Source organism: Notolabrus celidotus, chromosome 9 (genome assembly GCF_009762535.1).
Source record: "Notolabrus celidotus isolate fNotCel1 chromosome 9, fNotCel1.pri, whole genome shotgun sequence".
In the NCBI taxonomy this organism is placed as follows: domain Eukaryota; kingdom Metazoa; phylum Chordata; class Actinopteri; order Labriformes; family Labridae; genus Notolabrus; species Notolabrus celidotus.
In genome coordinates this window covers 5,126,252-5,145,113 of record NC_048280.1, presented here as the reverse complement: position 1 = coordinate 5,145,113, position 18,862 = coordinate 5,126,252, and the positions used below count along the sequence as shown (strand labels likewise).

Sequence of the window (18,862 nt, the reverse complement as noted above, 5' to 3'; positions counted from 1 at the left end):
AACGCAACGCCCAGCACCACAACGCAACGCCCCGCCCCGCAACGCAACGCACCGCACTGCAATGCACCGCCCCGCAACGCCCCGCCCCGCAACGCCCCGCACCGCAACGCAACACAACGCAACGCAACGCAACGCAACACAACGCAACGCCCCGCAACCCAACGCCCCGCAACGCAACGCCCCGCAACGCAACGCCCCGCAACGCAACGCCCCGCAACGCAACGCCCCGCAACGCAAAGCCCCGCAAAGCAATGCCCTGCAACAACTCACGTTATTTTAAGCTTTAAGTTAGTATTAATGCAGCAGACAGTATTGGTGTTTGGCATCTAGACTCCAAACCTCATTCCTCCTTGCAGTTTAACTTATGTGCAGAAATTGAGGAGTATTGAGATAGGAGGACTAAGCCCCAATGGAGCCTACAAGTGGATCCTGGGGAGGAGGTGGGGTTGCAGCACTGGAGCAGGTCAGAGGCAGAGACAGGAAGTCTCGCAACTTAAATAGACCGCCAAATGAGACAATGTTTGAATCAGTGCAGCATGAGTTGTTTGCCTGAACTAGCTTACAGGCAGCGCTCCATTTATTGTCACTATTGGTTAATCCATGAACTAGTTAGAAAAGCAGCAAAGTCGGGAATAAGTGATATATTCGTTTTATAATATGCACCTGATGATGAGTAAGCTATCAGATTAATCACTAGTGAAGTTTAGTTTCATCTGAGTCAATATTCTCTGTGACAAAACTTAATTCTTAACTAAACCTGACCTCCTGCAAGTATCTGATCTACCAGTTTGATGCCTTATTCATGATTGCAGTGCATCACAAGCAGAGTTTCACTTGTTCTTGCAAGCTCTTCTTTTCCTTGTGTGTATCAACCCACTGACCTCATTATGATGAATGAGGGGGCTGAGTTTATCGACTCCGTGCTGAATCAGTCTGAGCACACACTCTTAAGATTCATCCAGTGATACAGTGAGGGTTTATCTCAGATCACCCAACAGACATTTCTCTGCTTCCTCCATTTATTTATTTATTTATTTATTTTATTTTTGCCTCCACAGAAAGAGAATGACAATTCAGGACAGCCTGCAGCATCCCTGGATCAAGGTCAGACTCTTAACCTACAAGATTTAAATGTCCCTTTTAACCTTCATGGTAGAAGATGATATTTAATCAGCTCTGGTTTCTGCTGTTAGCAAACTGTTGTCCGAACCGCATTTAATCAAATCAATACAATATGCATCTCATCACTTGTATTCTTATAACATTTGTCTTCCTCTGCATTTGATGTTTTTGCAAATCAGCCAAAAGACACTCAACAGGCACTGAGCAGGAAGGAGTCTGCTGTCAACATGGAGAAGTTCAAGAAGTTTGCAGCCAGAAGAAAATGGAAAGTGAGTTGTTTTTTTATGATACAGACTCAAACTTTTACCAACAGATGCTTCAGGAAAGAAGAAATATTGCATGTTTCACCTAATCTATCCAGAAAACAGTACTGTGACAGCTCCTTGCCAAAAGTCCTTCTTAGACGTCCTCACTGGATGTCACCATGAAGCGCTCCAGGCGAGCCATAACCGTCAAAACAACTGCCACGCTGCTTCAGCGGTCGTCTGCTTGTCTGTTTTGGTTCGTCACGGCTGACCCCGCTCCGCTCCCGGGGGCTGTGAGAAACGCTGGGATGGTTTTTCCGTGGTGGTTTGGCGTCGCTTTCACGCCACGTCTCTGTCTGCCACAAAGAGTCTGGCAGCTTCTGGCTGTGCGGTAACCTTCATCGACTTTGAGTTTATTTATTCACACTTTTAAAGCTGACACCAAAACATGACACAGCAGACAGAAACGTACATTCAGTGGAAGTGGAAGTGAGGTTTAGAGTCTGCCAGGTTGATGATGCATCTCGCTAATTTACAAATGCTACAAGCAGGTGGTACAAAGAGCAGAAACCAGAAAATCATAGTGAAGAGTCTGCAACAATCTGGACAGAAACAACTCAGGAAATGTTTACACTACTCTAAATAATAAAGACCAGATATACAACAAATTAATTTTGTTTATTTTTAAACTACACTGGCATTAACGGAGAGATTTAGTGCATTTAATGACTGGAGAGCATCATCAACACTACAAAATCTAACTTGACCCAGTGTCACCTTATAAAATGAGAGGATCAAATACATTTGAGTCACATGTAAAATCATATTGTCATCATAGACTGTATAATAAATGGATGTTGTATCTGTGACGTCACCAAGCGGCAACCTCCGGTCTAAAAATATGAGTCAATGCGGAAGTGTTAAAAGCTGCAGTTCATCGAGGATCCGCTTGAGGCTGGCTCCGGAAGTACCGGAAGTCACATACACATGAATGGGAAAAAGACGATCTTTGCAGCATTAATAAACATGTTTACAGCCTGGTACAAAAGATGAGTGTAGTCTGAATAGCTCATTTCTCGATGTCCTCTCACTGTGAGGGGGGTGAATTTTTTTCTAATTCAGCAATTTGGAAGATATTGAGATTACTAGTCTTCCAATGAGAGGCACAGCTGCCTGTGGGAACACTGCAGCTGTTGGCTAGGAGGCTCAAAGCCCGCCTCTTTACGTCACACTGGCTCAACAGAAGCAATATGGCTGCCGCTGCCGATTGGCTTCAAAACAGCGTTCAGAAACAGATGGGTGACGTCACGGATACTACGTCCATATTTTATGCAGTCTATGGACGTCACCCATCTGTTTCTGAAGCGCTGTTTTGAAACCAATCGTAAGTGGGTGCGATATTGGAAATGCTGAACTCAACCTAACTTTGTCCGAGCTAGTGTGAGGTAAAGAGGCGGGCCTTTAGCCTTTTCACTAACAGTTACAGGCCCTTAATTGGGCAAAACTTGTAAGTTTAATACCTTCAAAAATACAGAGTTATACAAAAATTCAGCCCCCGTACAGTGTGTGCCGATAGAGAAATTAGTGACCCAGACCTAAACTGTTTTTTGAACCAGGCTGTATTCATGTTTATTGTTGCTGTAAAGATCGTCTTCTTTGAATGGGTGTGTATGTGGTCTCCAGTGTTTGTGCAGCCAGCCTCAAGTGGACGCTCGATGAACTGCAGTTTATAACACTTCCGCATTGGCTTCATATTTTAAGACCGGTTCAGTGTCTTACCCAAGCAGCCACCTCTGACCGTGAGAATTGAAGCTAATGTGGAAGTGTTAAAAACTGCAGTTCATCGAGTGTCCACTTGAGGCTGGCTCTGGAAGCACCGGTAACCACATACACACAAATTCAAAGAAGCCGATCTTTACAGCAGAAATAAACATGTTTACAGCCTGGTATAAAAAACAAGTGTAGTCTGGATAGCACATTTCTCTATTGGCTCACACTGTACAGGGGGGTGAATTTTTTTCTAGCGCAACAATTTCAAAGATATTAAGATTACAAGTTTTTCATGTGAGGCACAGCTGACTTGATTGACAGGCGGGAACACTGTAGCTGTTGGCGAGGAGGCTCAAAGCCCACCTCTTTCCCTCGAGAGAAGTTTGACTTCAGCATATCCAAAATATGGCTCCCGTCAACGACTGGCCTCAAAACAGAGCTTCAGAAACAGATGCATGACGTCACGGATACTTCATCCATTATTTATACTGTCTATGGTCATACCTAAGGAAGTTTCAACATTTGGGCAGGAGGTGGGGATCGAACCGTGAACCTTCTGGTAAAGATGAAACCTTCTCTACCACTGAGCCACATGTTAGAGATCCCTAAGAGCAGAAATGCCCTCAGTGTCAGCTGTTTAAATAGTTATTAAGCATTTGGAACACAGCTGCACTCACCATTGTTGCATCATCATCACCAACCAATCAAAACCAAGAGGGGGCGGGACCTCTGATATTACATTTTTTAACAACAGTTGTTAAATTCTGTACGGAGAAGAAACTAACAACACTTGTTTTTCTATCAAACTGTCTCCATGGGTTTTTTTTTCTGAGCTATGATTGAATAAAAGGAAATATAAAGCACATAGAGCATTTAAAACACACTTAACTTCCATGACACAGCAACAGTAACAGTGAGAAGTGCTCCGACCTTAAGTCGCCCAGAGACTATCTCAGTAAAAGACTCTTTAGCTTTGCATTGATCACAGTCAGGGCTCGTAAGCGTCTTCAAATGCAGTGAGAACATCAGGGAAGAACAGGAGCCTCAGGGTTTCATACTGCAGTGTGACTCAGTCTGCATTGTAATGTTTGATACACTGACCCTGTCTGTGCTGATTTTGTAGAGAAAATAATCAAATGAAGAATTGACAAATGCAAATAAAATGAAGTTTCAATCTTGGTCGAATTGTGTTTGTTGAAAAGTGAAATGATCTTAACCCCTAGAACACTAACATATCAGTTCAGAACACCATCACTTACATCAAGCATATTTTACCCGATATAATATACCCTATCAAAAATATTTCACATCAAAATATTTAATTGAACAACAATGCATTGCAAATTGAAGTAATGTAGCTCTAGCGAAAGTTCAGACAGGAAGACTATAAAGCAATCACAGCAGTTGTTTAACTCTCCTCTCCCTCGTTCAATTGCTCACCTGCTTCCAGCTGCATGCTCCGGAGCTGTCATTGGTTAATCAGCAGCTGCATCATCCAATAGCTCAGTGGCACGCCCCTTATCACCAGCCTATCAACTTCCTGCTGTCTTTTTAAATGCGTCTCTCTCTCCAGCTAGTTCCTTCTTGCATTGACGGTGCGCACCCCTCCACCTCCCCATCTACACCTAGTCTCTGCAAGTCTTCAATTCCTAGGATCATCAACCACCACCACCAGTGTCTGGACTCTAGGGGGATTTCTTCAGCTGCCAAATTCATGCATCCTACGCTCACAACATTATCCCCCATAGAGTCCTTACGCCAAAGATTTCTGTCAAGTTTCATCATTCATTCAGTTGTTATAAATAATCTTTAATATTCAAATTGTGTCTCTCCTGATTGAACTCTTCTTGTATTTCCCGGTATAAAACCTCTCATAAAATGCAAAAAAAGTATCATGGTGGGACCTTATAAAAATGCTCCAACACTTTTATACATAATTAATGATTTTATTTTTTCAATAATGGAGCTGGGAACTTGTTCTTTGGGCCACCCATTCCTGGGACATGTGAGCCTTATCCAGTGAAGGCACAGTCTCCCTGGATCACTTATAACTATTGGAAATTTACTCTCAATTACTAACGTCAGGCTAAAATCACCTGAACATGTGCCTGCTGAAAAAAACAGGGATGGTAGAAGGGAGACAGGCCTACCTTGGGTGACATCAGAGAGCAGCATGAAGCCACCCAGGGACCCATGCAAATCAGACAGCAGCAACATAATAAAAATCACATAACCACAATTGCATGGGTGAAAATCAACCAACGTTAGTGCTATAGAGTTAAGCCCTCTTTCCGTTTTAGTGTAGAAATGGAGCGACGCCTGCGAGCTAGTTCAGGCAGACAACTCGAGCTGCAATGCCATACATGTCACATGTCCCACTCTCATAACCATCATCCAATCCTGCCCGCTGCCTCTTAAATTGGCGGTCTATTTAAACTGGGAAAAAATCTCCCATCTCTCCCTTTGCCTGTCAACGCCTCTGCTGCTGCATGCCATTGCTGATATTTTCTTCTTCCCCGCTGCCTCCCCAGCTTCCACCTGCAGGCTCCGGGGGTGTTTAGTATGTTTTGCTCATCACTCCTCAAAGTCTGCATGTAAACTTATCTGCAGGGAGTGATGAGGCCAGAGCCTGGGCGCCAAACATGAATATGTATTTGCTGCTACAATAAACAATTTAAACGTGAGTTGTCTGACTGAAATGTGTAAACCTTATTTTCTGTTTTGCATCTGTTGGCCCAAACCGACAAGAATTGACTGTGACCTGTCATAAACCCTGAGCACCACTCCACAGTAAGTTGTTCTCCTTTTTCTCGTTAATAAACCTCTCTCTCTTTCTCTCTCTCACTCTCCCAGCAATCCGTCCGACTCATCTCCTTATGCAACCGTCTGTCCCGCTCCTTCCTGTCCAGAAGCAACATAAGTGTGGCACGCAGCGATGACACGCTGGTAAGACCTACATATCAGCCTCTCTGCTGTGTTTAAACGAGGCTGACTTAAGTGCTAAAACACACTGAAGCACAAATCCATTCACTTTGATTATATTTGTGAAGATTAGCACCATCAAGGCTTTGAGTTACACTTCAGTAAAACATCAGCAGCGAGAGCCCTGTAGCTTCTATCTCCACAGTGTGTCTTTAATATGACAGGAGGCTCTCAGCTTAATGAGTTTCTGATTACTTTTATTGAAGTGTGTTTCCTTATTAGGACCCGGAGCTCTCAGTTACAGCTCTGGTATTTTCTAACTTGACAGTCCCTCGGAGGATCTTGAGCTGCTGCGTGTAATTGATCTGTTCTTCATTTCCCCCGAGCGCCGCAGGTCAGGTGTTTGTGGGGATTGTTGGAATTTCGTTGTGTGCGAAACCGGGTCAAGCTTTGTAGGAATGTGCCTCAAGAGAAGGAAGCTCGTTCAGTTTATTATGAGCTCAAATATTGATTAAAGGGAGATCTCGTCTACGTGTAGAAGATGATTCAGACAAGCCTGGAGGATGTAAACACTGCAGCCACAGTCAGAGGGTTAATCATTAACTTGGTGTTACCAGCAGGCCAAGGCCAGGCCTGTTAAAGGGTTTACACAGCAGCAGGTGAGCTAACAGGTAGAAGTGAAGATGCTGTTGTGCCCCCTTAAGTCCACAAAGAGAGCTGCAGCTGATGTTTACCTGGACAAGCTTTAAGAAGGTGATTGTCTTTATTGGCTGAGCCGCTCCGGGGTTAAGTGCTTTACTTTAAGACTGGACTCAGAGGTTGGTTTACTGCAGCAACGCCTCTGTAGAAGTTGTTTGTGTGTTGTTTAAAGGGCTCTGTGTCAGAAGAAGGGCTTAGAGAGTGAGATTATTTCCATCACATTATTTTGAGTCCATGATCTGGAAGCAGCAGGACACCTTGAGCCCAGAGTTGATTTTTATTCACTGATGATGCTTGAAAACAACAGAAAATAATAATAAAATATTAACACAAGAAAGAAGATTGTGATCATAGAAAGATATTTCAAAATAAATTGAAATCAATAAAACAAGTAAGGGTAGAAAGCAAAATGAAAAATCAATTTAAGTTGAAATGTTTAGATAGATACAATAAATAAATAGATAACTAAATGAATAAGTTAAATGAATATTCAATCTTCTTTATCTTTATTCATATAGCACCAAGACTCTTTATAAACAGAGCAGGTCTAGACCGTACTCTGTTATATTACTAACAAAGACCCAACATCAAGACAGGATCAGATCCAGTCCCATCTTACAGACAGGACTCAGTCTGATCTCATCTTAATCCACCATGAGCAGAGCACTTTGCAGCATTTAGCAAGTTACAGTGGCAAGGACAAACTTCCTTTAACAGGCAGAAACCTCCAGCAGGACCAGACTCATGTTAGGCACACATCTGCTGAGACTGAGTTGGGGTTGGAAAGAGAGATAGAGGAGAATAAGAGAGAGATGATAGGGTGAGATGAGTAGTTGTAGCTGTTGCTGCTGGAGTCTGGCATGTCCACAGCAGGAGGACGTCTACGGCAGAGACTCAGAGGAACCTACGAGACAATCAATCAATCAATCAATCAAGCTTTATTTATATAGCACCTTTCATACAAATAAAATGCAACCCAAAGTGCTTTACAGCGATTGAAAACAAGAAAGAAGCAGAAATGAAACAATGGCAAGACATATTAGGGGAAGATAATAATAATGATAATAATAAAACTAATAAGAATACAAATTAAAAACAAGAACAACATAAAATAAAATAAAATAAAATAGAGACCAATGCCCACCAAAATAAAATATGTGTAATTAAAATAAGTTAAAGCATCAAAATTAAGAATAAAAATAGTTAAAATAAATAGATTTAAAAGGGTAAGGATAGGAGTTGAAAAATAAAACTAAGGCTAAAAACATCAATAAAACTGAGTAGATAAATAAAATTAAGAAATGAATGAATAAATACATAAAAATAGAATAAGATAACAGTTAAAATTACTTAAATAATAAAGCAACATTTGAATCAATATTACAGTAAAAGGTAGGTAATACAATTGTTAAACCCTACATAAAAGCCAGACTGAATAAATACGTTTTTAGTTTATGTTTAAAAGTCTCAATATCTCTATCAGCGCCTCTCAGATCCTCCGGCAGGCTGTTCCGTAGTTTGGGAGCGTAGTGGCTAAAAGTAGCGTCACCAAATGTTTTAGTTCTGCTCTTAGGAACAGCTAAAAGAGAGGAGCCGGAGGATCTGAGAGACCTTCCTGGTTTATATACTAAAAGAATCTCTGACAAGGGAGCTCAGGGACTCCAGAAAGGTCTATGGTTAGTAACTTTAAAGGGACAGGTAGAGTTAAAGTAAGTGATGTGGGGGTTTGGGGGGAAGGTGGTGAGGTAGGATCCCAGGCAGTGTGTCAGTGTGCTGGTTCCCCCGACAGTCTAGGCCTATGGCACCATAACTAATAGCTGGCCTGAGCCATATTAATGCAGTCCAGGGCTAAAAAGAAATCACTTCAAATTAAAAGCCAAATTAAAAAGATCTTAAGTTTACTTTCTTTGGTCTGAGATACAAAACTCTATTCAACACAACACTGCAGCTTCATTCTTCTAATGTGAAGACTAAATGTATGACATATGGGGTAAAATGGAGAGAAGAACATACATCACACTTTTTTTTGTCATGAGTTTGAGTTTTCCGTCCTGCAGAGAAATCAGAAAACAAGGCCGACTGGTGAAACCTCTCCGTCCTGTCATGAATAACAATTTATAGAGGGTTGAAATCCCTGATGACTGCGTTGACATCAATCCACAGCAGGCGGTGAGCTGCTGCTTCATGCGTGTGTTGTGTTTGCAGCTTTTCGAGGTGGTTTAGTCATGCCTCGCCCAGCGGGGAGGTTATATTGAGGAATGTAGCTGCAGTGTAACGCTTGGCAGAACAAACGCCACATCAACCTCCCCTCCCCTCTCTTCCCCATCATTCCTCCTCGACCCCCTCGCTTTCCTCCTCCTCCTCCTCCTCCTCCTCCTCCTCCTCGTCTTTTTGTGCAGCGAGGCGGCACAGCTGATTTCTGTGCCTGTGTGGCTGACTCTGTCTGAAGGTCACCGGGTCACATGTCACGGCCGGAGAAAAGAATCTGAACGTGAACTTGGGAGAGAAAAGTCTGTTTGTTTCTGTGTGTGTTCATGCATGGGAGGAGAGATGAAAGAGAGACTTAGGGGAGGCATGTGATTGAAGGAATTCACAGATTAATGCTCGCAGGATTAGATCATGTTTTTCCTGTCTTTCCCACCCATCCAGGATGAGGAAGACTCCTTTGTGATGAAGGCCATCATCCACGCCATCAACGACGACAACGTGCCCGGGCTGCAGCACCTGCTCGGCTCTTTGAACAGCTACGACGTCAACCAGCCCAACAAGGTGACTAACAGAGACACGTTGAATACCTGAAGGCAAACGCTGCACAAACACAACTTCAGGAAAAATGTGACTCATCCCAATTTCACTGATTTATTCTCTCCATGTCAAACAAACATGCACACCTTTGTGCCCGGTGGCCTTTGTCAGAGCACGCAGGAAAATAGAAGTTGTTTCAGCTTTAACTTCCTCAGTTCCACTTACATAAACCACTCCAAATAAAGATGGCTAAATAAAGTGTTGCTTTTGTTCCAGAGCTGCTGAAAAATTACAATCCACAGGGAAAACATCATCTGTCTTTACAAACTTCATCTTTTATATCAGTCGAGGAAACCACTCAACTAAACTTCAATCAATCATTTGTTATATACATCTTTCTTTCTTTCTTTCTTTCTTTCTTTCTTTCTTTCTTTCTTTCTTTCTTTCTTTCTTTCTTTCTTTAACCAGGTAAAAGACTCATTGAGATTTAAAACCTCTTTTTCAAGAGTGACCTGGCCAAGACGGCAGCACAAAATAGGTTACAACACACAACAAGCACACAAAACAACACAAATAGAATACGGTCACAGTTTCACATGGTTACATGATTACACAGTGCAATCACAGGATCCAATGGAGCTTGTTTCTCTGTCTTTTATGAGTGACTTGAATTCCCCCAGAGTTACAAGATGTGTCAGTTTCAAGTCCTTCTGCACATCATTCCAGGTAAACGGGGCTGAAAATTTAAAAGCCTTTCTGCCCAGTTCAGTTCTGACTCTCGGGACCTGCAACTGTATGATGTCCTGAGAGCGCAGTTCATATCGGCTGAGGTTTCTACACATGTGCACACACAAATAAGTAGGGAGAAGTCCAAGAATACATTTATAAATAAAGATCAGCCAGTGAGAGAGTCTACGACCGGACAAGGATGGACAGTGTGCGGCAGCGTATAAGGAACAGTGATGTACATGATAGCTGCAACCAGTAATGAAACGCAAAGCACAGTGATACACAGGATCTACTTTCTTTAAAAACTGAGCAGGAGCATTCATAAGAAGCAGGTCTCAATAATCCAACAAGAGTAAAAAAGTAGATGTTTTCTGACTTTTAGTGAAAAACTAGATCTATTTCTAAAAAAGAAGGCCAATTTCAGCTTCAACTTTGCAACAAGTTTATCAATGTGTAGTTTAAAAGACAGAATCTCATCAAGAAGAATTCCTAAGTATTTATAAGATGTGACCATTTCAGTTTCAATACCATGAGCCGTAGTCAGCCTGGGAAGGTGAGACGGAAGCTACATGACACTAAATCATCACACACATTTATCTCAGGACACCCAGAGAGCTGGTCTACACTATAGGGTTTAATATATTGATCACAGAGACCAGAAATGAGTCCACCGTGAACAAACATTTGGCAATTGTTGCGAGAAAATGCTTGATTATTATTTTTTTAAGTTGTATTTTCAGGCTTTTTTGCCTTTATTTAATAGGACAGCTGAAGAGAGACAGGAAATGTGGGGAGTAGAGAGGACTGTAGCTTCTGTATGTGGGGCGCTTAGACCACTTGGCCACCAGCGCCTCAAACTGCTTCATTCTGAACAGAAGCAGACTGGTGGTGATTGGCCATCTGCCTTGACTAGGAACGCTAAGAAAGAGGGTTGTCATTTTATATATGTGGTACATTTTATTTTCTAAAGAATATGAAGATGACATATGAAAAATAATAAAATGAACATATACACTACAAGTCAAAAGTTTGGACACACCTTCTCATTCAATCGTTATTTTTTATTTTAATCATTTTCAACGTTGTAGATTAATACTGAAGACATCAAAACTATAAAGTAATCTGGTTTTGCCATAATCTGGATTACAACAGTAGTCAAATAGGGCTATCCATTGTGTACTAACCCTACCTCTGAACAACACAACTGATGGTCTCAAACACATTAAGAAGGCAAGTCATTCTACAAATGAACTCTTGACAAGGCTCATGTTCATTAGAAACCATTCCAGGAGACCACTTCATGAAGCAGACTGAGAGAATACCGAGAGTGTGCAAAGCTGTCATGAAGGAAAAAGGGGGCTACTTTACAGAATCTGAAATATAAAACATATTCTGCTTTGTTTAACACTTTTTTGTGTTCTTCTAATTGTGCAAAATGTGTACCCTTTTCCATTGAAGTCGGAACTATGAGTCAGAGGAAATTTAACACTCTCACACAAAATTACATATTAATTATTGGAAGGACTATCTTCAAAACATATGCAGTATATTGCATTTCTCCACAAACAGAAACCACTACAGCGTCAGTATGAATGCAGCTGGAATCAGGGATGAAAGAAGCTACAAAAAACAAGAATTAAGAGAGGAAAAAATGTTAAAAATGTGTTTGTTGCAGTTACCAACCATTCAAGTTTCCCTTTGTTTTTTTATAGAAAGAAAAGTATCCTACAGTTGCAGATATGAGCCGAGTCAAAATAGGATTCCCAGTATTTTGAGTGCAGAGAACAGATCCTTAGTTCCTTCAGGTACACATCAGACTGTAGCAGCTCCCTCATCTTCATTCTGCTCACTGCTCTGACGGAGGAGATATGCTGTTTGTTGACAGCTGATGTGTGATGGGAGGATTCGGTGTTATTAAACTCAGTGAAGTGTGGAGAGATAGAGATGGAGATGGAGAATGTAGTGATTTGAAAAGGAGAAGAAGAGTTTTATAAAGAGAGTTAAACAGCCAGAGAAAAAAGGTTAATGATGGTAATTAAAGTCCTCAAATCTTACTCTCTCAGTTTCTAGGTATATAAATATGTTGATTCCAATCTTTCAACAGACAAGCCTAGCACATGGTGTGTTCTGTCAGGCACTAAACTTTTTTCACTGTTTGTATAGAAAGAAGGGAAAAGGGGCGGGGCTTAAGAAGGACTAGATTTCTTTTTTTTTTTGACTGTAGTACCATGTTAAAGGTCACACATCATGTCATCGCATATCACCTGAAATATGTCACATATATATCACCCCTCCTCTGTTTTTCATTCCCTGCACACATGTGTGCTAACAAGGAGCTTAGGAGGGAGGCATGCTAGTTGTAGGCTGTCTTAATAAACACAAAGGTCGGTTTTACTCCCCACGTCTGCAGATTTGAAGATCTAGTGGATGATTTTTATTTTTCATGGATAAGTGCTAGCGCTAGTTAGCATAGCCACATAGCTACATGTTAGTAGCTGTGTACCAAGACACACGTCTACATACTGACAAATAAAACAACAAGAAACACTAAATCTGTGACCAATCCTTCAGAAAGGTCCTGCTGCAGGCGCCTCTCCGTCAGGATCAGATTCTGCATCAAATTCAGAGGGTTGAAGTAACGCGGGTCTGTGAGCAGCCAACATGTAAACATTAGATCAACGTGCTGGAGAGCCGAGGCCACATCCACTTCCTGAGGGGGCGTGGTCAGAGAGCTCATTCTCATTTAAAGGCACAGACACAGAAAACAGCCTGTTCTGAGCAGGGCTGAAAAAGAGAGGTTTACAGGCATGCCAAAATCTGATAGCAATAAAGCTTTAAAGACATGTTTTGGGGACCTCTTAGACCAATATATTTTGATGAAAAAGAGCATAATATGTCACCTTTAAAGTCCATTATGTGGTTCAGAAACTGTAACTTTTCATTTTATTCCATGTATTTTCACGCCTTCTCTTTACCTCAGCTTGTATTTTCATCGCTCCAGTGACACCTTCTAAAACCTGTGACCTTGGAACAACCTGTGAGAGATAATCATCTTCATGGGGTCGCATTAGATTAACAGCTTTCATTTTCAAAACATGGGATAGTAACATTCTCAATGTATGTTTTCTTGCAGCATGGGACTCCTCCCCTCCTCATCGCGGCCGGCTGTGGCAACATTCAGATCATCGAGGTGCTGATGAGGAAAGGTGCAGAGATCCAGGCCCATGACAAGGTACCGACTCATCAGTGTGGTGTGATGGTTGTTGTTCTGACGGACAGCTGTGAACTTTAACAGACCGGCAGCGAAGGCGTCAGAGCTGCAGTAATGAGGGACACACTGTCATGTGGATTATTACGGGGGGAGATCTACTCTGTAAATAAATGCAGCCGTGAAGTGATTACACTCAGCTGGACTGAACAAATGACTGTGCAGAATAACAAACACTGTGCCTCTTTTATAAAGTCTGAAAGAGACGTTAAGAGACTCTGTTCAAATGCAACATATTTATAGAACGTATAGGTGACATTAAATCAATGTCACTACCAGACAATCAAGAGACATTTAAAGAGGTGGAGCTGAAGCAGGCCTTAAGCCTCCTAGCAAACAGCAACATCACGCCTGCCTCATCTATGCATAACTCTCAGGGACTGATTCACTAAAGGATTGCACTTGCTAAACGAGTGCAAGCATGCCATAAAGACATCATCTGATTCACAAAAGCAAACAGAAAAACAGCAGGGTTTTTTTTATCTCATGTGAATGCATTAAAGCTGGGGTTGGTAATCAGATTTAGATGCACTTTTTGTTATACTGGTTAAAATGATCTTTATGTCCTGATGGCAATCAATACATAATGTGTTCTTAAAAAAGAGCAAAGCAAAGCTGCTATCTACAGCCGGTGTAAACCTGGGAAAACACTGACCAATCACCGTTTTTTGGGTGCCAAAATTTTAAACCATTCAAATCCCGTCGTGCCGTTCTGCCCGCCTCCTGCGCGTACATTTACCAGGCGTGTACTCTGAGTCCCCGTCCCCTGCCTCTGCTTCCCCTGCCTCTACTGACTGCCCCTCTCGCTCGACCTCGGGCCTGTCCCCTCTGACCCGATGAGGTGCTTTGCTCAGGACTGTAGTCCAGATCAGGGTCTAAAAAGCTCTCACCACGGGGCTCTGACAAGCAGAAGAATGAATGACATTTAGTAAGTCCTACAGAAAAGGTAGATGTTGTAGCGTCCGTCTGGACGCTGTAGTGATGACGAGACTATTCGTGAACACGTTGAGTTTTAATAACCGGTCACTGTCGGCCGTGATCACGACAACCAACAAAACAACAATCAATGTTTGAATGAATGAAGAACTTCTCCTCTTGTCTCTCCTCTCTCCCGCTCACACACTCTACACCTCTCCTGATGCCTTCACTGACCGTCAACACTGTAGGAATTAAGAGCATCTACACTGAACACGTTTAACAAACAGTAGAGTTGTTACAGTATTATATATGTGTTATAACTTTTCTCCTGATATCGTGTCAGCAGTACAACTGGATAATGCTCAAGCGGCAACCTCCGGTCTAAAAATATGAGTCAATGCGGAAGTGTTAAAAGCTGCAGTTCATCGAGGATCCGCTTGAGGATGGCTCCGGAAGTACCGGAAGTCACATACACATGAATGGGGAAAAGACGATCTTTGCAGCATTAATAAACATGTTTACAGCCTGGTACAAAAGATGAGTGTAATCTGAATAGCTCATTTCTCGATGTCCTCTCACTGTGAGGGGGGTGAATTTTTTCTAATTCAGCAATTTTGAAGATATTGAGATTACCAGTCTTCCAATGAGAGGCACAGCTGCCTGCGGGAACACTGCAGCTGTTGGCTAGGAGGCTCAAAGCCCGCTTCTTTACGTCACACTGGCTGGACAGAAGCAATATGGCTGCCGCTGCCGATTGGCTTCAAAACAGCGTTCAGAAACAGATGGGTGACGTCACGGATACTACGTCCATATTTTATACAGTCTATGCTCTTATCACACCATGCAGTTAGAGTGAAATTACTGCACTGTAGTGTTGTTAGCGTTGATATGCTCTAACTTTTCAGAGATCAAAACATCACTTCCACCTCTGGATGACCTAAAAATAACATGTCTGCACATAAAGTCTGTTGATATTCCTTTTGGCACTTCTATTATTATAATAATCAGGGTTTAAACCAGTCTGAAGCTCAACTCCTACACATACGGGCTGTGCCATTACGCACAATAGAGGTTTGTTCTTTTAAGTAAACTGGTTATAAACTGTGAAATTGATGTCACATCTGTCATGAATCAATGCCATGAATGGCAAAGACTTCCCCTTCCCCTTTTTTTCATCCTCGGGGGGTTTGTAGACATGCCAGGGAAACATATTTCAGGTAGAGAACCATTAAAAAGTCGATTTTGCATGACATGTCACCTTTAATACTGCAAAGATCGTCTTCTTTGAATGGGTGCGTATGTGGTTTCTGGTGTTTCTGCAGCCAGCCTCAAGTGGATGCTCGATGAATTGCAGTTCACGCATTGTCTTCATATTTTGAGACCAGAGGTTGCTGCTTCAAAAATACCTCCTAGCTTCAGTCAAAAGACTCCGATCACTAATTTTTGTAGTTTGAGCAAAAGAAAAAAGGGCGGAGTCTTCCGTCAGTTCCTACATCTCCTGCTATCACCAGAATCCAGCATGTTGGGTTTAAAGCTGTTATAAAGAGCTGGTGTGTTACAACAGGTTAAAAACATTGTCCAATAAGAAGCACATTGTTGTCATGTTCTTTGTGAGAAATGTGCTGTGCTGTACTTTTGAAGGATGTGTTTAATTTCTACCACCTTGCAGCAAACACAGTCCTCCTGAGTGTGTGTGATTTCATCGTAAAGGTCAGAGATAAACCCTGGAATCCTCCTCTCTCTCTCTCTCTCTCTCTCTCTCTCTCTCTCTCTCTCTCTCTCTCTCTCTCTCTCTCTCTCTCTCTCTCTCTCTCTCTCTCTCTCTCTCACATTCAGAGCGGAGCCAACGCTATCTACTACGCAGCAAGACACGGCCACGTCGAGACCCTGAGATTCCTCCATGAAAAGAAATGCCCTCTGGATGTCCAAGATAAGGTGAATCAAGTACCTCTTCTTTCCCTCACACACACACACATGTACAAAAAACACACACTTACTATACCCCTAAACACACCCAGTTATCTCTTTGCAATTACTCACTCACTCCTACCCATCGAATCCTCCTGAGAAGCTTCACTTTGATTCTCCAAAACACCCAGACACAAACATTCACACGTTCACAGCACACACCTGTGGAGACAAGCGATTACTCTGGCATTTTATCAGCTTATTTGCTGTTGCTATAGAAACAGGTCTTGCTGAAAATGATGGGATGTGTGTGTGTGTGTGTGTGTGTGTGTGTGTGTGTGTGTGTGTGTGTGTGTGTGTGTTGGCCTTTGATGCCGTTGTAGCTTCATCATAGAGCTAGCTTGGACAGACAAAATCCCCAAAGTATTTTCTAATCTCTTCAATCATTTCTACCCTTTCCTGCTGTCCTCTGCTGTCTGCACACACACACACACACACACACACACACACACACACACACACACACACACACACACACACACACACACACAAACGAACACACACACACACACACACACACACACACAGACACACACACACACACACACACACACACAGCGGACTCCTTCTCCTTCACCAGACTACAGCTAATCTGCACTGCATGCATTATCCTGGTTAGGGTTAAGAGTTAGGTTAGGGTTATGATTAGGGTTAGGATAAGGGTTAGAGTTAGAGTTAGGGTTGTGTTATGGATTGGTTAGGTTAAGTGTTAGGGTTAAGGGTAATGGTTAAGGTTAGGGTTAGGGTTATGATTAGGGTTAGGGTTATGATTAGGGTTAGGGTTAGGATTAGGGTTAGGGTTGTGATTAGGGTTAGGGTTATGATTAGGGTTAGGGTTGTGGTTAGGGTTAGGGTTATGATTAGGGTTAGGGTTAGGGTTGTGATTAGGATTAGGGTTAGGGTTATGATTAGGATTAGGGTTATGATTAGGATTAGGGTTAGGGTTATGATTAGGATTAGGGTTAGGGTTATGATTAGGGTTAGGGTTGTGATTAGGGTTAGGGTTAGGGTTATGATTAGGATTAGGGTTAGGGTTATGATAAGGGTTAGGGTTATGATTAGGGTTAGGGTTAGGATTAGGATTAGGGTTATGATTAGGATTAGGGTTAGGGTTGTGATTAGGGTTAGGGTTAGGGTTGTGATTAGGGTTATGATTAGGATTAGGGTTAGGGTTATGATTAGGGTTAGGGTTAGGGTTGTGATTAGGGTTATGATTAGGATTAGGGTTAGGGTTGTGATTAGGGTTAGGGTTGTGATTAGGGTTAGGGTTGTGATTAGGGTTATGATTAGGGTTAGGGTTAGGGTTATGATTAGGGTTATGATTAGGGTTAGGGTTAGGGTTATGATTAGGATTAGGGTTAGGGTTATGATTAGGATTAGGGTTAGGGTTGTGATTAGGGTTATGATTAGGGTTAGGGTTAGGGTTATGATTAGGATTAGGGTTATGATTAGGGTTAGGGTTAGGTTAGGGTTATGATTAGGGTTAGGGTTAGGTTAGGGTTATGATTAGGGTTATGATTAGGGTTTTGGTTAGGGTTGTGATTAGGGTTAGGGTTAGAGTTAGGGTTGTGTTATGGTTGGGTTAGGTTTAGTGTTAGGGTTAAGGGTAATGGTTAAGGTTAGGGTTAGGGTTATATTTAAGGTTCCTGTAATCTAGCACCTGTCCAAGGATCATTAAAGTTTCATCCTCACTTTATTTCTCTACAACCAAGAACCCTCCCGCTGAGGATTGGGAGTCTGCATGAACCCTTTTAACAAGAGGAATCTTGTCTCTTGTTCCTTTCCCTTCCTCTAATACACACAGCTGTTCAGCCTTTCTTCCAGCATTAATCCATTAGATGCTATTTAAAGCAGTTCACTTTCCCACCTACATGCGAGATCTGCGTCCTGGGTGCCATCTCACATGAGCACCTTCTCCTCTAACGAGTTTCCGCTCTGACTGGCAGCCATAAAGTTAAAGCTGAGTGATCGATTTCTAATGAGTCTGATGTCTGCGCTGCACACAGGGCAGTAAAATCTGAATGCTTCTGTTTAAATGGAAGTTTGTGTCTCAGTGGAAACGGTAAGACTGACAGGAAAATGAGCTTTAATTGCCTCAACCAGGAAGTGACAGCTCTTATATATTTTACATCTACGTTATTATTATAAGAAACTCAAATGTGTCGTCTTATTTTGCTCTGAGTAAAGACTGGAGGATATGAACAAAAATATGATCAGGCTCATTTATCAAGTCAGGTCTTTTTTTGTTTCTTTTTTTTTTGTATATGCTTTACAAGAAAAGGGTGACCAAGTGATAGTAGACAGTATAACAAGTAAACAAGGCACGAAACTGGAAAACATAAAAAAACAACAACAAAGAACTGATGATAATAAGAAGAAGAAGAAGAAGAAGGAGAAGGAGAAGGAGAAGAATACAATAATAATGATTATAATAATAACAACAATAAAAATAATCATAATAATAATAATGACCATA

General features: G+C 41.9%; 1 protein-coding gene across 2 annotated transcripts in view; it reads left to right on the top strand.

Annotated features, from left to right (window-relative positions):
- dapk1 (death-associated protein kinase 1) overlaps positions 1–18,862 on the top strand; it is a 138,953-nt gene that overhangs the window by 82,213 nt on the left and 37,878 nt on the right. For both annotated transcript variants that reach the window (XM_034691955.1, XM_034691954.1), the window contains exons 9-14: positions 1,059–1,104; positions 1,302–1,391; positions 5,991–6,083; positions 9,408–9,527; positions 13,366–13,464; positions 16,255–16,353. In XM_034691955.1, the coding sequence (XP_034547846.1) occupies positions 1,059–1,104; positions 1,302–1,391; positions 5,991–6,083; positions 9,408–9,527; positions 13,366–13,464; positions 16,255–16,353 (547 nt within the window). The remainder of the gene's footprint in view (positions 1–1,058; positions 1,105–1,301; positions 1,392–5,990; positions 6,084–9,407; positions 9,528–13,365; positions 13,465–16,254; positions 16,354–18,862) is intronic.